Genomic DNA, 22,808 nt, shown 5'->3' on the forward strand with positions numbered 1-22,808 from the left:
TCATCATCCATCCATCATCCATCATCCATCATCATCCATCATTATCCATCCATCATCCATCATCCATCATTATCCATCCATCATCCATCATCCATCATCATCCATCCATCATCCATTATCCATCATCCATCCATCATCCATTATCCATCCATCCATCCATCATCCATCATTATCCATCCATCATCCATCATCATCCATCCATCATCCATTATCCATCATCCATCATTATCCATCCATCATCCATCATTATCCATCCATCATCCATCATCCATCCATCATCATCCATCATCCATCCATCATCCATCCATCATCCATCCATCATCCATCATCCATCCATCCATCATCCATCCATCATCCATCATCCATCCATCATCCATCATCCATCCATCATCCATCATCATCCATCATCCATCCATCATCCATCCATCCATCCATCCATCCATCATCCATCATCCATCCATCATCCATCATCCATCCATCATCCATCATCATCCATCATCCATCCATCCATCATCCATCATCCATCCATCCATCATCCATCATCCATCCATCCATCATCCATCCATCATCCATCCATCCATCCATCCATCCATCATCCATCATCCATCCATCATCCATCATCCATCCATCATCCATCATCATCCATCATCCATCCATCCATCATCCATCATCCATCCATCCATCATCCATCATCCATCCATCCATCATCCATCCATCATCCATCCATCATCCATTATCCATCATCATCCATCCATCATCCATCCATCCATCATCCATTTATCATCCATCATCCATCCATCATCCATCCATCATCATCCATCCATCATCCATCCATCCATCATCCATCCATCATCCATCCATCCATCCATCATCCATCATCCATCCATCCATCATCCATCATCCATCCATCATCCATCCATCATCCATCATCCATCCATCATCCATCATCCATCCATCCATCATCCATCCATCATCCATCATCCATTATCCATCATCATCCATCCATCATCCATCCATCCATCATCCATCCATCCATCATCCATCATCCATCATCCATCCATCCATCATCCATCCATCATCCATCATCCATTATCCATCATCATCCATCCATCATCCATCCATCCATCATCCATCCATCCATCATCCATCATCCATCATCCATCATCCATCCATCCATCATCCATCATCCATCCATCCATCATCCATCCATCATCCATCATCATTCATCCATCATCCATCCATCCATCCATCCATCCATCATCCATCCATCCATCCCATCCATCCATCATCCATCATCCATCCCATCCTATCCATCATCATCCATCCATCCATCCATCCACCATTATCCATCCATCCATCCATCCATCCATCCATCCATCCATCTATCATCCATCATCCATCCATCCATCATCCATCTATCATCCATCATCCATCCATCCATTATCCATCATCATCCATCCATCATCCATCCATCCATCATCCATCCATCATCCATCATCCATCCATCCATCATCCATCCATCATCCATCCATCCATCCATCATCCATCATCCATCCATCCATCATCCATCATCCATCATCCTCATCCATCCATCATCCATCATTATCCATCCATCATCCATCATCCATCCATCATCATCCATCATCCATCCATCATCCATCCATCATCCATCCATCATCCATCATCCATCCATCCATCATCCATCCATCATCCATCATCCATCCATCCATCCATCCATCATCCATCCATCCATCATCCATCCATCATCCATCATCATCCATCATCCCTCCATCCATCCACCTCCATCCATCATCCATCCATCCATCATCCATCCATCCATCCATCCATCATCCATCCATCCATCCATCATCCATCATCCATCCATCCATCATCCATCTATCATCCATCATCCATCCATCCATCCATCCATCATCATCCATCATCCATCATCCATCCTCCCCCCCGCGCTGTGGGGCAGGGCCCTCACTGGGACACGGTGTTGGTGTCCAGGTCCACGCAGACCACGTCCCGGGGGGGCTGGTGGAGGTCGAAGTAGCTGGAGTGGAGCCCCACGATGAAGGGCACGGGGGCGCTGAGCACGTCGGCCAGCGCCAGCGGGCACAGGGGGATGTAGGGGCACTGCCAGCGCAGGGGGAAGATCATCTGGGGGGCAGGGTGGGGGTGGAGGGGGGCAGCCGTGAGCAGGGCTCCGCCAGCCCCACTGCGGCCTCGGCCAGCCCCGGCCAACAGCCTGGGACCACCCCCAACCCATTTCCAACCCATTTCCACCCATTTCCAACTCATTTCCAACCCATTTCCAACCCATTTCCTCCATTTCCAACCCATTTCCCCCATTTCCAACCCATTTCCAACCCATTTCCAACCCATTTCCCCCATTTCCAACCCGTTTCCCCCATTTCCAACCCATTTCCAACCCATTTCCTCCATTTCCAACCCATTTCCAACCCATTTCCAACCCATTTCCAACCCATTTCCTCCATTTCCAACCCATTTCCAACCCATTTCCAACCCATTTCCCCCATTTCCAACCCATTTCCAACCAGTTTCCAACCCATTTCCCCCATTTCCAACCCATTTCCAACCCATTTCCAACCCATTTCCAACCCGTTTCCAACCCATTTCCAACCCATTTCCCCCATTTCCAACCCATTTCCAACCCATTTCCCCCATTTCCAACCCATTTCCAACCCATTTCTCCCATTTCCAACCCATTTCCAACCCGTTTCCAACCCATTTCCAACCCATTTCTCCCATTTCCAACCCATTTCTCCCATTTCCAACCCGTTTCCAACCCGTTTCCAACCCATTTCCAACCTATTTCTCCCATTTCCAACCCGTTTCCAACCCATTTCCAACCCATTTCTCCCATTTCCAACCCATTTCCAACCCATTTCCAACCCATTTCTCCCATTTCCAACCCATTTCCAACCCATTTCCAACCCATTTCCTCCATTTCCAACCCATTTCCAACCCATTTCCCCCATTTCCAACCCATTTCCAACCCATTTCCAACCCGTTTCCCCCATTTCCAACCCATTTCCCACCCATTTCCCACCCATTTCCAACCCATTTCCAACCCGTTTCCAACCCATTTCCAACCAGTTTCCAACCCATTTCCAACCCGTTTCCAACCCGTTTCCAACCCGTTTCCAACCCATTTCCCCCATTTCCAACCCATTTCCAACCCATTTCCAACCCGTTTCCCCCATTTCCAACCCATTTCCAACCCATTTCCAACCCATTTCCAACTCATTTCCCCCATTTCCAACCCATTTCCAACCCGTTTCCCCCATTTCCAACCCATTTCCAACCCATTTCCAACTCATTTCCCCCATTTCCAACCCATTTCCAACTCATTTCCCCCATTTCCAACCCATTTCCAACCCCTTTCCCCCATTTCCAACCCATTTCCAACCCATTTCCAACCCATTTCCAACCCATTTCCCCCATTTCCAACCCATTTCCCCCATTTCCAACCCATTTCCAACCCATTTCCAACCCATTTCCCCCATTTCCAACCCATTTCCCCCATTTCCAACCCATTTCCAACCCATTTCCAACCCATTTCCAACCCATTTCCAATCCATTTCCAACTCATTTCCCCCATTTCCAACCCATTTCCCCCATTTCCAACCCATTTCCAACCCATTTCCAACCCATTTCCAACCCGTTTCCCCCATTTCCAACCCATTTCCAACCCATTTCCAACCCATTTCCAACCCATTTCCAACCCGTTTCCAACCCATTTCCAACCCATTTCTCCCATTTCCAACCCGTTTCCAACCCATTTCCAACCCGTTTCCAACCCATTTCCCCCATTTCCAACCCGTTTCCAACCCGTTTCCAACCCATTTCCAACCCATTTCCAACCCGTTTCCAACCCATTTCCAACCCATTTCCAACCCATTTCTCCCATTTCCAACCCGTTTCCAACCCATTTCCCCCATTTCCAACCCATTTCTCCCATTTCCAACCCGTTTCCAACCCATTTCCAACCCGTTTCCAACCCATTTCCCCCATTTCCAACCCATTTCTCCCATTTCCAACCCGTTTCCAACCCATTTCCAACCCGTTTCCAACCCATTTCCCCCATTTCCAACCCGTTTCCAACCCATTTCCAACCCATTTCCAAACCCATTTCCAACCCGTTTCCAACCCATTTCCAACCCATTTCCAACCCATTTCCAACCCATTTCCCCCATTTCCCCAGCCCCATTCCCCCCATGTCCCCTATGGGACCAGTGCCCCCCACTGCCCCAGCCCCATTCCCCCCATGTTCCCCTATGGGGCCGGTGCCCCCCATTCCCCCCCTCTCCCCCCATGTCCCCTATGGGGCCGTGCCCCCTCTCACCGCCACCAGGGCCTCCCCCACGCCCGTGAGCACATCAGGGCGCAGCGAGTGCAGGAGCACTTTGTGCTCCGTGAGCACGGCCACGAGCAGCGCCACGGCCGTGCCCGGCCCCACGGCGCGCAGCAAGCTCAGGAAGCTGGCGCCGCTGGGGGGCAGAGGTGTGGGGCTGAGGAGTGGGGCGGGGGGGTGGGGCAGGGGGGTGGGGCAGGGGTGTGGGGCAGAGGCATGGGGCAGAGGTGTGGGGCAGAGGTGTGGGGCAGAGATGTGGGGCAGAGGAGTGGGGCAGAGGCGTGGGGCAGAGGCATGGGGCAGAGGCGTGGGGCAGGGATGTGGGGCAGGGATGTGGGGCAGGGATGCGGGGCAGAGGCATGGGGCAGGGATGTGGGGCAGGGACGTGGGGCAGGGATGTGGGGCAGGGATGTGGGGCAGGGATGCGGGGCAGAGGCGTGGGGCAGGGATGTGGGGCAGGGACGTGGGGCAGGGGTGTGGGGCAGGGGTGTGGGGCAGAGGCGTGGGGCAGAGGCGTGGGGCAGGAACGTGGGGCAGGGATGTGGGGCAGGGATGTGGGGCAGAGGCGTGGGGCAGGGACGTGGGGCAGGGATGTGGGGCAGGGATGCGGGGCAGAGGCGTGGGGCAGGGATGTGGGGCAGGGACGTGGGGCAGGGATGTGGGGCAGAGGCGTGGGGCAGGGATGTGGGGCAGGGACGTGGGGCAGGGATGTGGGGCAGGGATGCGGTGCAGGGATGCGGGGCAGAGGCGTGGGGCAGGGATGTGGGGCAGGGATGTGGGGCAGGGATGCGGGGCAGGGATGTGGGGCAGGGATGCGGGGCAGGGATGTGGGGCAGGGATGTGGGGCAGGGATGTGGGGCAGGGATGCGGGGCAGAGGCGTGGGGCAGGGATGCGGGGCAGGGATGTGGGGCAGGGATGCGGGGCAGGGATGTGGGGCAGGGATGCGGGGCAGGGATGTGGGGCAGGGATGTGGGGCAGGGATGCGGGGCAGGGATGTGGGGCAGGGATGTGGGGCAGGGATGCGGTGCTCAGAGCATCCCTCGCGCGCATCCGGCCCGGTCCCAGCCCCCCAAATCCGGGTCCCCTTCGGCCCCTACCTGAGCGGCAATGGGGAGGCAACGGGGCGGCAGAGCAGGACGCTGTCATAGGGGGACATCTGGGGGGGATATGGGGGGTAAAGGGGGCATAAATAAGGGGGGACACAAATAGAGATAGACAGGACACACACGTGGGGGGGGACACACATCTATGGGGCAGACACATATATGGGGGGACACACATATGTAGGGGGCACACATCTATAGGGGGCACACATCTATAGGGGGGACACATCTATAGGAGGGACACACACATCTATAGGGGGCACACACATATATAGGGGGACACATATATGGGGGGCACACATCTATGGGGGGACACATATATGGGGGGAACACATATATGGGGGGCATACATCTATAGGGGGGACACACATATATGGGGCACACACATATATAGGGGGACACATATATGGGGGGAACACATATGGGGGGCATACATCTATAGGGGGGACACACATATATGGGGCACACATCTATAGGGGGACACACATATATGGGGGGCACACACATACATGGGGCACACACATATATAGGGAAAACACACATATATAGGGGGACACACGTATATAGGGGGCACACATCTATAGGGGGCACACTCATATATGGGGGGCACACATCTATAGGGGGACACACATATATGGGGGGAACACACATATAGGGGGACACATCTATAGGGGAACACACATATATAGGGGGGACACATCTATAGGGGAACACACATATATAGGGGGGACACATCTATAGGGGAACACACATATATAGGGGGACAAACACATATGGGGTACACACAGAGCTATGGGGGGCTCACAGGGCTATGGGGGGCTCACAGAGCTATGGGGGGCTCACAGGGCTATGGGGGGCTCACAGAGCTATGGGGGGCTCACAGGGCTATGGGGGGCTCACAGGGCTATGGGGGGCTCACAGGGCTATGGGGGCTCACAGGGCTATGGGGGGCTCACAGGGCTATGGGGGCTCACAGGGCTATGGGGGGCTCACAGGGCTATGGGGGCTCACAGGGCTATGGGGGGCTCACAGGGCTATGGGGGGGCTCACAGGGCTATGGGGGGCTCACAGAGCTATGGGGGGGCTCACAGGGCTATGGGGGGCTCACAGAGCTATGGGGGGCTCACAGAGCTATGGGGGCTCACAGAGCTATGGGGGGCTCACAGGGCTATGGGGGGCTCACAGAGCTATGGGGGGCTCACAGAGCTATGGGGGGCTCACAGGGCTATGGGGAGCACAGGGCTATGGGGGGCTCACAGGGCTATGGGGGGCTCACAGGGCTATGGGGCGGCTCACAGGGCTATGGGGGGCTCACAGGGCTATGGGGGGGCTCACAGAGCTATGGGGGGCTCACAGGGCTATGGGGCGGCTCACAGAGCTATGGGGGGCTCACAGAGCTATGGGGGGCTCACAGAGCTATGGGGCGGCTCCCCCTCACCTGCACCAGGATGCGCGGGCGCTGCGGCGACGGGAAGGGGACGTTGTGCATGAAGTGGGAGATGTGCCTGGGGACGGAGGCAGCATCGGTGTGGGGGGGAACCCGCGGCCCCTGCCCCATCCCACTGCACCCCACTGCATCCCATCACATCACACTGCATCCCATTGCATCTCACCCCATCCCATCGCACTGCATCCCATTGCATCTCACCCCATCCCATCGCACTGCATCCCACCCCATCCCATTGCATCCCACTGCATCTTGTCCCATCCCCACTGCACCCCACTGCACCAAACTGCATCCCATTGTATCTCTATTGCATCCCATCCCACTGCATCCCATTGTATCCCATTGCATCCCATTGCACCCCACTGCATCCCATCCCATCCCACTGCATCCCACCCCATCCCATTGCATCCCACTGCATCCTGTCCCATCCCTACTGCATCCTACTGCACCCCACTACATCCCACTGCATCCCATCCCATCCCACTGCATCTCATTGCATTCCAACCCATCACATCCCCATCTCACTGCATCTCACTGCATCCCATTGCATCCCACTGCATCCCACCCCATTGCATCCCACTGCATCCCAACCCATCGCATCCCCATCCCACTGCATCCCACCGCATCCCATCCCACCACATCCCCATCCCACTGCATCCCACTGCCTCCCACCCCACTGCATCCCATTGAATCCCATTGCATCCCACTGCATCCCATCCCATCGCATCCCCATCCCACTGCATCCCACTGCATGCCACCCCATTGCATCCCACTGCATCCCAACCCATTGCATCCCCATCCCACTGCATCCTACTGCATCCCATCCCATCGTATCCCCATCCCACTGCACCCCACTGCACCCCACTGCATCCTAACCCATTGCATCCCCATCCCACTGCATCCCAACCCATTGCATCCCCATCCCACTGCATCCCACTGCATCCCACTGCATCCTAACCCATTGCATCCCCATCCCACTGCATCCCACCCCATTGCATCCCCATCCCACTGCATCCCACTGCATCCCACTGCATCCTAACCCATTGCATCCCCATCCCACTGCATCCCACTGCATCCTAACCCATTGCATCCCCATCCCACTGCATCCCAACCCATTGCATCCCCATCCCACTGCATCCCACTGCACCCCACTGCATCCCACTGCATCCCAACCCATTGCATCCCCATCCCACTGCATCCCACCCCACCCCACCGCCCCCGCTGCCCCCATCCCGTTGCCACTGACGTCTCGAGGGGCAGGACGTGGGGCCCGGACACGGAGTAGCGGTAGAGGAAGAGCAGGAACTGGCGGAAGACGCGGAAGCAGGGCCAGCGGGACAGCACGCAGAGGCTCTTGCGGGCGTGGGGCGCGCGCCCCGGCACCGGCCGCCGGTCCACAACGCTCACGAGGCCCAGGCGCAGGCTCTGGCGCTCCGAGAGCCGCTCGGCAGGGAAGGCCTCGTGGAACTGGATGGCGGCCCCATAGATCTATGGGGGGGGAAGGCGGGATGGGGGTCACAGCGGGGAAGGGAAAGTGGGGCGGACCTCAACCCCACTTGACCCATAGCATCCCCAGCCCAAAAGCCAGGCCTTGCCTTGTCTCCGGAGGCGCCGGTGAGGACGAAGGGGGAGAAGAGGGGCAGCGGGTATGGGGTGCCCGTGGGCCAGCTCTCGATGGTGGCCCCCATGGGCAGGCAGAAGATGGGCACCGAGGCCGGCAGAGGGAAGGAGGAGGTGTCCTGAGCGGGATAACGGCTGAGCAGGGCTGGGGGGAGAGGGGGGAGAGGGGCTCATGAGCATCAGGGATGCAGGGATGAGCATCCTGCACTGGTACCCACATACAGGGGTGAGCATCCTGCACTGGTACCCACACACAGGGATGAGCATCCTGCATTGGTACCCACATGCAGGGATGAGCATCCTGCATTGGTACCCACACACAGGGATGAGCATCCTGCATTGGTACCCACATACAGGGATACAGGGATGAGCATCCTGCATTGGTACCCACATACAGGGATGAGCATCCTGCATTGGTACCCACACACAGGGATACAGGGATGAGCATCCTGCATTGGTACCCACATACAGGGATGAGCATCCTGCATTGGTACCCACATACAGGGATGAGCATCCTGCATTGGTACCCACATACAGATACAGGGATGAGCATCCTGCACTGGTACCCACATATGGATACAGGGGTGAGCATCCTGCATTGGTACCCACACACAGGGGTGAGCATCCTGCATTGGTACCCACATACAGGGGTGAGCATCCTGCACTGGTACCCACACACAGGGATGAGCATCCTGCATTGGTACCCACATGCAGGGATGAGCATCCTGCACTGGTACCCACACACAGGGATGAGCATCCTGCATTGGTACCCACATACAGGGATACAGGGATGAGCATCCTGCATTGGTACCCACATACAGGGATACAGGGATGAGCATCCTGCATTGGTACCCACATACAGGGATGAGCATCCTGCATTGGTACCCACATACAGATACAGGGATGAGCATCCTGCACTGGTACCCACATATGGATACAGGGGTGAGCATCCTGCATTGGTACCCACATACAGGGGTGAGCATCCTGCACTGGTACCCACACACAGGGATGAGCATCCTGCATTGGTACCCACATGCAGGGATGAGCATCCTGCACTGGTACCCACACACAGGGATGAGCATCCTGCATTGGTACCCACATGCAGGGATGAGCATCCTGCATTGGTACCCACACACAGGGATGAGCATCCTGCATTGGTACCCACATACAGGGATACAGGGATGAGCATCCTGCATTGGTACCCACATACAGGGATGAGCATCCTGCATTGGTACCCACACACAGGGATACAGGGATGAGCATCCTGCATTGGTACCCACATACAGGGATGAGCATCCTGCATTGGTACCCACATACAGGGATGAGCATCCTGCATTGGTACCCACACAGGGATACAGGGATGAGCATCCTGCATTGGTACCCACACAGGGATACAGGGATGAGCATCCTGCATTGGCACCCACACAGGGATACAGGGATGAGCATCCTGCACTGGTACCCACACAGGGATACAGGGATGAGCATCCTCCATTGGTACCCACATACAGGGATGAGCATCCTGCACTGGTACCCACACAGGGATACAGGGATGAGCATCCTGCATTGGTACCCACACAGGGATACAGGGATGAGCATCCTGCATTGGTACCCACACATGGATACAGGGATGAGCATCCTGCATTGGTACCCACACATGGATACAGGGATGAGCATCCTGCATTGGTACCCACATACAGGGATACAGGGATGAGCATCCTGCATTGGTACCCACATACAGGGATGAGCATCCTGCATTGGTACCCACATACAGGGATACAGGGATGAGCATCCTGCATTGGTACCCACATACAGGGATGAGCATCCTGCATTGGTACCCACATATGGATACAGGGATGAGCATCCTGCACTGGTACCCACACACAGGGGTGAGCATCCTGCATTGGTACCCACATACAGGGATGAGCATCCTGCATTGGTACCCACACAGGGATACAGGGACGAGCTCCCTGCTCCTTGGTACCCACACAGGGATACAGGGATGAGCATCCTGCATTGGTACCCACACATGGATACAGGGATGAGCATCCTGCATTGGTACCCATATACAGGGGTGAGCATCCTGCTCCTTGGTACCCACATATGGATACAGGGATGAGCATCCTGCATTGGTACCCACACAGGGATACAGGGATGAGCATCCTGCACTGGTACCCACACAGGGATACAGGGATGAGCATCCTGCATTGGTACCCACACAGGGATACAGGGATGAGCATCCTGCATTGGCACCCACACAGGGATACAGGGATGAGCTCCCTGCCCCTCGGTACCCACATATGGATACAGGGATGAGCATCCTGCACTGGTACCCACACAGGGATACAGGGATGAGCATCCTGCATTGGTACCCACATACAGGGATGAGCATCCTGCATTGGCACCCACACAGGGATACAGGGATGAGCATCCTGCATTGGTACCCATATACAGGGGTGAGCATCCTGCTCCTTGGTACCCACATATGGATACAGGGATGAGCATCCTGCATTGGTACCCACATACAGGGATGAGCATCCTGCATTGGTACCCACACAGGGATACAGGGACGAGCTCCCTGCTCCTTGGTACCCACACAGGGATACAGGGATGAGCATCCTGCATTGGTACCCACACATGGATACAGGGATGAGCATCCTGCATTGGTACCCACACATGGATACAGGGATGAGCATCCTGCATTGGTACCCACACACAGGGGTGAGCATCCTGCTCCTTGGTACCCACATATGGATACAGGGATGAGCATCCTGCATTGGTACCCACATACAGGGATGAGCATCCTGCATTGGTACCCACACAGGGATACAGGGACGAGCTCCCTGCTCCTTGGTACCCACACAGGGATACAGGGATGAGCATCCTGCATTGGTACCCACACATGGATACAGGGATGAGCATCCTGCATTGGTACCCACACATGGATACAGGGATGAGCATCCTGCATTGGTACCCACACACAGGGGTGAGCATCCTGCTCCTTGGTACCCACATATGGATACAGGGATGAGCATCCTGCATTGGTACCCACACAGGGATACAGGGATGAGCATCCTGCACTGGTACCCACACAGGGATACAGGGATGAGCATCCTGCACTGGTACCCACACAGGGATACAGGGATGAGCATCCTGCACTGGTACCCACACAGGGATACAGGGATGAGCATCCTGCATTGGTACCCACACAGGGATACAGGGATGAGCATCCTGCACTGGCACCCACACAGGGATACAGGGATGAGCACCCTGCCCCTCGGTACCCACACATGGACCCATGGATGAGCTCCCTGCCCCCCGTTATCCCACCCAAGGGCGCAGGAGGCCGCGCAGGATGGGGCCCAGCCCCTACCTGCTTCATAGACCAAGGCATTGGCGCTGGCCACGGAGATCTTGTAGCACAGGTACAGGGCAGGGCCCCACTGCACAGAGAAGAGCTGGGGGTCAGTGTGGGGCTGGGTGCTGATGGGGACCCTACAGGCACCCACTGCAGCGCACCCACAGCAGCGCTATGGGGCCGGCTGCACTCACCGCCCCCCGTCCTCCCCGCATTGCACCGCTATGGGGCAGGCTGCATACAACACCCCCATAGGCCCCACTGCAGGGCACCCATAGCAGTCCTATGGGTCCGCCTGCATCCAACGTCCCCATAGGCCCCCGTTGCACCGCTATGGGTCCAGCTGCATCCAATGCCCCCCCACTCCCATTGACCCGCTATGGGTCCAGCTACTGACAACGCCCCCATAGCACTGCTATGGGGCAGGCAGCAGACAATACCCCTCCCCCCTGCAGTTCCCTCTCTCCCCATAGCAGTTCCTCTCTCCCCATAGCAGTTCCTCTCCCCATAGCAGTTCCTCTCCCCATAGCAGTTCCTCTCCCCATAGCAGTTCCTCTCCCCATAGCAGTTCCTCTCTCCCCATAGCAGTTCCTCTCTCCCCATAGCAGTTCCTCTCCCCATAGCAGTTCCTCTCTCCCCATAGCAGTTCCTCTCCCCATAGCAGTTCCTCTCCCCATAGCAGTTCCTCTCCCCATAGCAGTTCCTCTCCCCATAGCAGTTCCTCTCCCCATAGCAGTTCCCCTCTCCCCATAGCAGTTCCTCTCCCCATAGCAGTTCCTCTCCCCATAGCAGTTCCTCTCCCCATAGCAGTTCCTCTCCCCATAGCAGTTCCTCTCTCCCCATAGCCGTTCCTCTCTCCCCATAGCCGTTCCTCTCCCCATAGCAGTTCCTCTCCCCATAGCAGTTCCTCTCCCCATAGCAGTTCCTCTCCCCATAGCAGTTCCTCTCTCCCCATAGCAGTTCCTCTCCCCATAGCAGTTCCTCTCTCCCCATAGCAGTTCCTCTCCCCATAGCAGTTCCTCTCCCCATAGCAGTTCCTCTCCCCATAGCAGTTCCTCTCCCCATAGCCGTTCCTCTCCCCATAGCAGTTCCTCTCCCCATAGCAGTTCCTCTCTCCCCATAGCAGTTCCTCTCCCCATAGCAGTTCCTCTCCCCATAGCAGTTCCTCTCTCCCCATAGCAGTTCCTCTCTCCCCATAGCAGTTCCTCTCTCCCCATAGCAGTTCCTCTCTCCCCATAGCAGTTCCTCTCTCCCCATAGCAGTTCCTCTCCCCATAGCAGTTCCTCTCTCCCCATAGCAGTTCCTCTCCCCATAGCAGTTCCTCTCCATAGCAGTTCCTCTCTCCCCATAGCAGTTCCTCTCTCCCCATAGCAGTTCCTCTCTCCCCATAGCAGTTCCTCTCCATAGCAGTTCCTCTCTCCCCATAGCAGTTCCTCTCCCCATAGCAGTTCCTCTCCCCATAGCAGTTCCTCTCCCCATAGCAGTTCCTCTCCCCATAGCAGTTCCTCTCTCCCCATAGCAGTTCCTCTCTCCCCATAGCAGTTCCTCTCTCCCCATAGCAGTTCCTCTCTCCCCATAGCAGTTCCTCTCTCCCCATAGCAGTTCCTCTCCATAGCAGTTCCTCTCTCCCCATAGCAGTTCCTCTCTCCCCATAGCAGTTCCTCTCTCCCCATAGCAGTTCCTCTCCATAGCAGTTCCTCTCTCCCCATAGCAGTTCCTCTCCCCATAGCAGTTCCTCTCCCCATAGCAGTTCCTCTCCCCATAGCAGTTCCTCTCCCCATAGCAGTTCCTCTCCCCATAGCAGTTCCTCTCTCCCCATAGCAGTTCCTCTCTCCCCATAGCAGTTCCTCTCTCCCCATAGCAGTTCCTCTCCCCATAGCAGTTCCTCTCCCCATAGCAGTTCCTCTCCCCATAGCAGTTCCTCTCCCCATAGCAGTTCCTCTCTCCCCATAGCAGTTCCTCTCCCCATAGCAGTTCCTCTCTCCCCATAGCAGTTCCTCTCTCCCCATAGCAGTTCCTCTCTCCCCATAGCAGTTCCTCTCCCCATAGCAGTTCCTCTCCCCATAGCAGTTCCTCTCTCCCCATAGCCGTTCCTCTCTCCCCATAGCAGTTCCTCTCCCCATAGCCGTTCCTCTCTCCCCATAGCAGTTCCTCTCTCCCCATAGCAGTTCCTCTCCCCATAGCAGTTCCTCTCCCCATAGCAGTTCCTCTCTCCCCATAGCAGTTCCTCTCTCCTCATAGCAGTTCCTCTCCCCATAGCAGTTCCTCTCCCCATAGCAGTTCCTCTCCCCATAGCAGTTCCTCTCCCCATAGCAGTTCCTCTCTCCCCATAGCAGTTCCTCTCCCCATAGCAGTTCCTCTCCCCATAGCAGTTCCTCTCCCCATAGCAGTTCCTCTCCCCATAGCACTTCCTCTCCCCATAGCACTTCCTCTCCCCATAGCACTTCCTCTCCCCATAGCAGTTCCTCTCTCCCCATAGCACTTCCTCTCCCCATAGCACTTCCTCTCCCCATAGCACTTCCTCTCCCCATAGCCGTTCCTCTCTCCCCATAGCAGTTCCTCTCTCCCCATAGCAGTTCCTCTCTCCCCATAGCACTTCCTCTCCCCATAGCAGTTCCTCTCTCCCCATAGCAGTTCCTCTCTCCCCATAGCCGTTCCTCTCTCCCCATAGCAGTTCCTCTCTCCCCATAGCAGTTCCTCTCTCCCCATAGCACTTCCTCTCCCCATAGCAGTTCCTCTCCCCATAGCAGTTCCTCTCCCCATAGCAGTTCCTCTCTCCCCATAGCGGTTCCTCTCCCCATAGCAGTTCCTCTCTCCCCATAGCAGTTCCTCTCCCCATAGCAGTTCCTCTCTCCCCATAGCGGTTCCTCTCTCCCCATAGCAGTTCCTCTCCCCATAGCAGTTCCTCTCTCCCCATAGCAGTTCCTCTCCCCATAGCAGTTCCTCTCCCCATAGCAGTTCCTCTCTCCCCATAGCAGTTCCTCTCTCCCCATAGCAGTTCCTCTCCCCATAGCAGTTCCTCTCTCCCCATAGCGGTTCCTCTCTCCCCATAGCAGTTCCTCTCCCCATAGCAGTTCCTCTCTCCCCATAGCAGTTCCTCTCCCCATAGCAGTTCCTCTCCCCATAGCAGTTCCTCTCTCCCCATAGCAGTTCCTCTCCCCATAGCGGTTCCTCTCCCCATAGCAGTTCCTCTCTCCCCATAGCAGTTCCTCTCCCCATAGCAGTTCCTCTCTCCCCATAGCGGTTCCTCTCTCCCCATAGCAGTTCCTCTCCCCATAGCAGTTCCTCTCCCCATAGCAGTTCCTCTCCCCATAGCAGTTCCTCTCCCCATAGCAGTTCCTCTCTCCCCATAGCAGTTCCTCTCTCCCCATAGCAGTTCCTCTCCCCATAGCAGTTCCTCTCTCCCCATAGCAGTTCCTCTCTCCCCATAGCAGTTCCTCTCTCCCCATAGCAGTTCCTCTCCCCATAGCAGTTCCTCTCCCCATAGCAGTTCCTCTCTCCCCATAGCCGTTCCTCTCCCCATAGCAGTTCCTCTCCCCGCTGCAGTTCCCCCGTTGCCCGCCTGGTGGCGCCACTCACGGGTCCCGCGCTGAGGCTGCGCTGCACGCGGCTGTACGCGTGTGGGGCGCGCTCCCCGCGCGCGGGAAGGATGAGGCAGATGTCGGTGACGACAGCGGCGGAAGGGGCGGGGCCGGGCGTGGCGCGCGCGCGCCGGAACGTGAGGAAAGCGCGGGAACGCGCAGGGCCGCCCCCCGCCAGCGCCGCCGAGCGGCTGTAGGGGGTGGTGGCCACCAGCAGCTCCCCCGGGCCCGGCCCCACCGAGCCCTCGTAGTGAACCCTGCGGGGGGGAGACAGGGGGTGAACGGGGGGGGCTATGGGGGGGCTATGGGGATCTATGGGGCAGTCGAGGGGGAAGCTATGGGGCAATCTATGGGGGGGCTATGGGGGTCTATGGGGGGGCTATGGGGGTCTATGGGGGGGCTATGGGGAGGCTATGGGGGGGCTATGGGGGATATGGGGGGGCTATGGGGGGCTATCGGGGGTCTATGGGGGGCTATGGGGGGGCTATGGGGCACTCTAGGGGGGTCTATGGGGGGCTATGGGGGTCTATGGGGGGTCTATGGGGGGCCTATGGGGAGGCTATGGGGGGTCTATGGGGGTCTATGGGGGGTCTGTGGGGGGGCTATGGGGGTCTATGAGGGGGCTATGGGGGTCTATGGGGGGGCTATGGGGGTCTATGGGGGGGCTATGGGGGGCTATGGGGGGGCTATGGGGGTCTATGGGGGGGCTATGGGGGCCTATGGGGATCTATGGGGGGCTATGGGGGGCTATGGGGCACTCTATGGGGGTCTATGGGGGGGCTATGGGGGGGCTATGGGGGTCTATGGGGCAGTCGAGGGGGAAGCTATGGGGCAATCTATGGGGGGTCTATGGGGGGTCTATGGGGGTATATGGGGGGGATATGGGGCACTCTAGGGGGGTCTAGGGGGGGTCTATGGGGGGCTATGGGGGTCTATGGGGGGCTATGGGGGGGCTATGGGGGTCTATGGGGGGGCTATGGGGGTCTATGGGGGGCTATGGGGGGTCTATGGGGATCTATGGGGGCTATGGGGGGTCTATGGGGGGGCTACGGGGGTCTATGGGGGGCTATGGGGGCTATGGGGAGGCTATGGGGGCTATGGGGGGGCTATGGGGGTCTATGGGGGGCTATGGGGAGGCTATGGGGGATATGGGGGGGCTATGGAGGTCTATGGGGGGGCTATGGGGGTCTATGGGGAGGCTATGGGGGGGCTATGGGGGATATGGGGCGGCTATGGGGGTCTATGGGGGGGCTATGGGGGTCTATGGGGGGCTATGGGGGTCTATGGGGGGATCTATGGGGGGCTATGGGGGGTCTATGGGGGGGCTATGGGGGGTCTATGGGGGGCTATGGGGGGATCTACAGGGAATCTATGGGGGGGTCTATGGGGCAATCTATGAGGGGTCTATGGGGGGTCTATGGGGGTTCTATGGGGCAATCTATGGGGGTCTATGGGGCAGTCGAGGGGGGGTCTATGGGGGGGCTATGGGGGGTCTATGGGGGGTCTATGGGGATCTATGGGGGTCTATGGGGCACTCTAGGAGGGGTCTATGGGGATCTATGGGGGGATCTACAGGGGATCTATGGGGGATCTATGGGGGGTCTATAGGGGGATCTACAGGGAATCTATGGGGGGGTCTATGGGGCAATCTATGAGGGGTCTATGGGGGGATCTACAGGGGATCTATGGGGGGTCTATGGGGATCTATGGGGCACTCTATGGGGGATCGAAGGGTCACTCTATGGAGGAATCTATGGGGCTCTATGGGGGATCTATGTGGAGCAAAGTGGGCTCTTTGGGGTGCTCTATGGGGTGCTCTAAGGGGTGCCCTGTGTGGGGCAGGGGGAGCTCTACAGGGTGCTCTATGGGTCCCTATGTGTCTCTATGGGTCCGTATGCTCTCTCAATGGTCTCTCTATGGTCTCCCTATGTATCTCTATGGGTCTCTATGTCTCTCTATGGGTGCTCTATGTGTCTCTATGGGTCTCTATGGTCTCTCTATGGGTCTCTATGGGTCCCGCTATGGGTCTCTATGGGTCGCTGTGGGTCGCTGTGGGTCTCACCCCAGGGCCACGATGGGGCTGCGGTCCCGCCCCCTGCGGTAGCAGAGGCAGAGGATGCTCTATGGGTGCTTTATGTCTCTCTATGGGTCTCTATGGTCTCTCTATGGGTCTCTATGTGTCTCTATGGGTCTCTATGGGTCTCTATGGTCTCTCTATGTGTCTCTATGGGTCTCTATGGTCTCTCTATGGGTGCTCTATGTCTCTCTATGGGTCTCTATGCTCTCTCTATGGGTCCCTATGGTCTCGCTATGGGTCTCTATGGGTCGCTATGGTCTCTCTATGGCTCTCTATGGGTCTCTATGGTCTCTCTATGTGTCTCTATGGGTCCCTATGCTCTCTCTATGGGTCTCTATGGGTCGCTGTGGGTCGCTGTGGGTCTCACGCCAGGGCCACGATGGGGCTGCGGTCCCGCCCCCTGCGGTAGCAGAGGCAGAGGATGCTCTATGGGTGCTCTATGGGTCTCTATGGGTCTCTATGGGTCTCTATGGTCTCTATGGTCTCTATGGGTCTCTATGGGTCTCTATGGTCTCTATGGTCTCTATGGGTCTCTATGGGTCTCTATGGGTCTCTATGGTCTCTATGGGTCTCTATGGGTCTCTATGGTCCCTCTATGGGTCTCTATGGTCTCTCTATGGGTCTCTATGGGTCCCGCTATGGGTCTCTATGGGTCGCTGTGGGTCGCTGTGGGTCTCACCCCAGGGCCACGATGGGGCTGCGGTCCCGCCCCCTGCGGTAGCAGAGGCAGAGGCGGCCGGGGCTGAGCAGCCCCGCGCTGAGCTCCGCCGGGTGCCCGCTGGGCGTGGCCTCGATGCACGTGAAGCCCAGCGGCGCCTCCTCGCCCTGCGCACGCGCGATGAGCGCCACGTCCGTGATTGGCTCCTTGGGCCGAGGCTCCTCCTCCGGCGCCGCCCCGCAGCGCCCCCTGGCGGGCAACGCCCCCGCCGCGGGGAGCCCCGCGACCACGAAGTAATCGACGAGGGCGGGCTCGGCGCACATGGCGGGGGCTGCGGGGGTGACGTCACGGTGACGTCGGGGTGACGTCGGGTTGACTGGGGGGGATGACGTCAGGATAACGCCGGGGTGACGTAGGGATGACGTCAGGATAACGCCGGGGTGACGTAGGGATGACGTAGGGATGACGTAGGGATGACGTAGGGATGACGTAGGGATGATGTAGGGATGATGTCAGGATAACGCGGGGATGATGTAGGGATGACATAGGGATGACGTCGGGATGACGTAGGGATGACGTAGGGATGACGTAGGGATGACGTAGGGATGACGTAGGGATGACGTCAGGATAACGCGGGGATGACGTAGAGATGACGGAGGGATGACGGAGGGATGACGGAGGGATGACGTCAGGATAACGCGGGGATGATGTAGGGATGACATAGGGATGACGTCGGGATGACGTAGGGATGACGTCGGGATGACGTAGGGATGACGTAGGGATGACGTAGGGATGACGTCAGGATAACGCGGGGATGACGTAGGGATGACGTCGGGATGACGTAGGGATGACGTAGGGATGACGTAGGGATGACGTCAGGATAACGCGGGGATGACGTAGGGATGACGTCGGGATGACGTAGGGATGACGTAGGGATGACGGAGGGATGACGTCAGGATAACGCGGGGATGATGTAGGGATGACATAGGGATGACGTCGGGATGACGTAGGGATGACGTCGGGATGACGTAGGGATGACGTAGGGATGACGTAGGGATGACGTCAGGATAACGCGGGGATGACGTAGGGATGACGTCGGGATGACGTAGGGATGACGTAGGGATGACGTAGGGATGACGTAGGGATGACGTCAGGATAACGCGGGGATGACGTAGGGATGACGTCGGGATGACGTAGGGATGACGTAGGGATGACGGAGGGATGACGTCAGGATAACGCGGGGATGACGTCGGGATGACGTCAGGATAACGCGGGGATGACGTAGGGATGACGTAGGGATGACGTCAGGATAACGCAGGGATGATGTAGGGATGACATCGGGATGATGTCAGGATGACGTAGGGATGACGCGGGGATGACGTAAGGATAACGTGGGGATGACGTGGGGATGACATCGGGATGATGTAGGGATGACGTGGGGACGATGTAGGGATGACGCCGGGATGATGTCAGGATGGCGTGGGGATGACGTAGGGATGACACGGGGATGATGTAGGGATGACGTCAGGATGACGTCGGGATGACGTAGGGATGACATCAGGATGACATGGGGATGATGTAGGGATGACGTGGGGACGATGTAGGGATGACGTCGGGATGATGTCAGGATGACGTGGGGATGACGTAGGAATAACATGAGGATAACGTGGGGATAATGTGGGGATGACGTAGGGATAACGTAGGGATGACGTGGGGATGATGTCAGGATAATGCAGGGATAACGTGGGGATGACATCAGGATGACGCAGGGGACGATGTAGGGATGACATAGGGATAACATAGGGAATGACATTGGGAATAACAGGGAAAACAGGGAATGACATGAGGAACGACATAGGGATAACAGGGAATGACATTGGGAATAACAGCAGGATAGCATACAGGTAACATAGGGAATGACATAGAGATAACATAAGGAATGACATCGGAATAATATAGGGAATAACAGTGGGATAACATAGGGATAAAATAGGGAATGGCATAGGGAATAACGGGGATAACACCGGGATGACATAGGAATAACAGTGGGATAACACAGGGATAACAGCGGGAATAACGCAGATAACAGGGATAACGGTGAGGATAACATCAGGAAGAACGGGAATGGGAATAACAGGGATAACGATGGGAGTAATGGGGTTAAGAGTGGGAATGGGAATAACGGGGTAACGGGAATGGGAATAACGGGAATGGGAATAATGGAAATGGGGATAACAGGAATAACGATGGGAATAACAGCAGGAATGGGAATAATGGCGGTAATGGTGGGAATAACGGGGATGACGATGGGAATACCAGCGGGAATACGATGGGAAGGGTGGGAATAACGGGAATGGGAAGAACAGTGGGGATCACAATGGGAATCACAATGGGAATAACGGGGATAACATGGGAATAACATGGGAATATCAGGGATAACAATGGGAATAACGGGGATAACATGGGAATAACATGGGAATAATGGGAATAACAATGGGAATATCAGGGATAACAATGTGAATAACGGGAATAACAATGGGAATAACAGAGATAACAATGGGAATAATGGGAATAACAATGGGAATAACAAGAATAAATATGGGAATTACAGGGATAGTAATGGGAATAATGGGAATAACATGGGAATGGGAATAACAGGGATAACAATGTGAATAACGGGATAATAATGGGAATAACAATGGGAATAACGGAGATAACAATGGGAATAATGGGAATAACAATGGGAATAATGGGAATAACAATGGGAATTACAGGAATAATAATGGGAATAACAGGAATAACAATGGGAATAACAGGGATAATAATGGGAATAACAGGAATAACAATGGGAATAACAGGGATAATAATGGGAATAACGGGAATAACATGGGAATAATGGGAATAACAATGGGAATAAGGGCGGCAATAGCGGGAATGGGAAAAACAGGGATAACGGGAACGGGATAAAGGAACGGGAACGGCTCCCTCCCCTCCCCCCCTCACCTCCCCACCCCCCACCGGGCCCCGCCGGGACTGAGAAAGGGGAAGGAAGCAGCCGGGCCCCTCCCCCCGCCCAGCTATGGGGCAGGACCCACATGGCTCAAAGGCCCCATGGGGCCCGCAGTGGGGCGGCCACTGAGGGTCGGGGGGGAGCAGGAATGGGCTCTGCGCCCCACAGCCCCTGTGCCCCACAACCCTGTGACCCATAACCCTGTGCCCAACAACCCCTGTGCCCCACATCCCCTGTGTTCCACAGCCCCTGTGCCCCATAACCCTGTGCCCCACATCCCCTGTGCCCCACAACTCTATGACCCATAACCCCTGTGCCCCACAACCCTGTGCCCAACAACCCCTGTGCCCCACATCCCCTGTGCCCCATAACCCCTGTGCCCCATAACCCCTGTGCCCCACATCCCGTGCCCCATAACCCCTGTGCCCCACAACCCCTGTGCCCAACAAACCCTGTGCCCCATAACACCACGCCCCACATCCCCTGAACCCCTCATCCCCTGTGCCCCATAACCCCTGTCCCCATAACCCGTGCCCCACATCCCATGTGCCCCACAGCCCCTGTGCCCAACAACCCCTGTGCCCCACAACCCCTGTGCCCCACAGCCCCTGTGCCCCATAACCCGTGCCCCACATCCCCTGTGCTCCACAGCCCCTGTGCCCCATAAGCCCTGCGCCCAACCCCTGCGCCCCATAACCCGTGCCCCACATCCCCTGTGCCCCACATCCCCTGTGCCCCATAACCTCTGTGCCCCATAACCCATGCCCCACATCCCCTGCGCCCCACATCCCCTGTGCTCCACAGCCCCTGTGCCCCACAACCCCTGTGCCCCATAACCTCTGTGCCCCACATCCAGTGTGCCCCACAACCCCAGTGCCCATAACCCCTGTCCCCATAACCCGTGCCCCACATCCCCTGTGCCCCACACCCCCTACGCCCCACACCTCCCATAGAGACACCCGCCCCCAAGGGCCCCACAGCCGAGCCCCACAGCCCCGAGCCCCACGCCCGCCCCACAGCGCTCTCAGGGCCTCACCCCCGCTATGGGGCAGCCGCGGCCTCACCCCCGCTATGGGGCAGCCGCGGCCTCACCCCCGCTATGGGGCAGCCGCGGCCTCACCCCCGCTATGGGGCAGCCTCGGCCTCACCCCCGCTATGGGGCAGCCTCGGCCTCACCCCCGCTATGGGGCAGCCGCGGCCTCACCCCCGCTATGGGGCAGCCTCGGCCTCACCCCCGCTATGGGGCAGCCTCGGCCCCACCCCCGCTATGGGGCAGCCTCGGCCCCACCCCGCTATGGGGCAGCCTCGGCCCCACCCCCGCTATGGAGCAGCCTCGGCCTCACCCCCGCTATGGGGCAGCCGCGGCCTCACCCCCGCTATGGGGCAGCCGCGGCCTCACCCCCGCTATGGGGCAGCCTCGGCCCCACCCCCGCTATGGGGCAGCCCCACAACCTCCCCCCGGTACCTGCGGGCCGCGCCGCTGGGCTCCACCAGGCCGCTCCCGAGCGCCCCTCCCGGCCCCACCCCCGCCAACAGCGCCCCCTGGCGGCCGGGAGGACGCCCCTCACCCCCCCA

The 22,808-nt window shown here is 57.3% G+C and overlaps 1 protein-coding gene across 1 annotated transcript in view; it reads right to left on the reverse strand.

Annotated features, from left to right (window-relative positions):
- LOC133264261 (DENN domain-containing protein 4B-like) overlaps positions 1 to 18,548 on the reverse strand; it is a gene marked incomplete at its 3' end in the record, with an annotated part of 29,643 nt that extends 11,095 nt beyond the window's left edge. Inside the window, 9 exon segments of the mRNA XM_061444201.1 lie at positions 1,988 to 2,163; positions 4,373 to 4,517; positions 5,480 to 5,538; positions 6,924 to 6,990; positions 8,179 to 8,420; positions 8,528 to 8,697; positions 11,923 to 11,992; positions 15,487 to 15,745; positions 18,245 to 18,548. Coding sequence (XP_061300185.1) covers positions 1,988 to 2,163; positions 4,373 to 4,517; positions 5,480 to 5,538; positions 6,924 to 6,990; positions 8,179 to 8,420; positions 8,528 to 8,697; positions 11,923 to 11,992; positions 15,487 to 15,745; positions 18,245 to 18,546 — 1,490 coding nt within the window.
- Positions 18,549 to 22,808: the final 4,260 nt, after the last annotated feature.

This window comes from Pezoporus flaviventris, unplaced genomic scaffold (assembly GCF_033815535.1).
Source record: "Pezoporus flaviventris isolate CSIRO_AGI_PZ_B2104156 unplaced genomic scaffold, CSIRO_AGI_Pfla_v1 ptg000727l, whole genome shotgun sequence".
Lineage (NCBI taxonomy): Eukaryota > Metazoa > Chordata > Aves > Psittaciformes > Psittacidae > Pezoporus > Pezoporus flaviventris.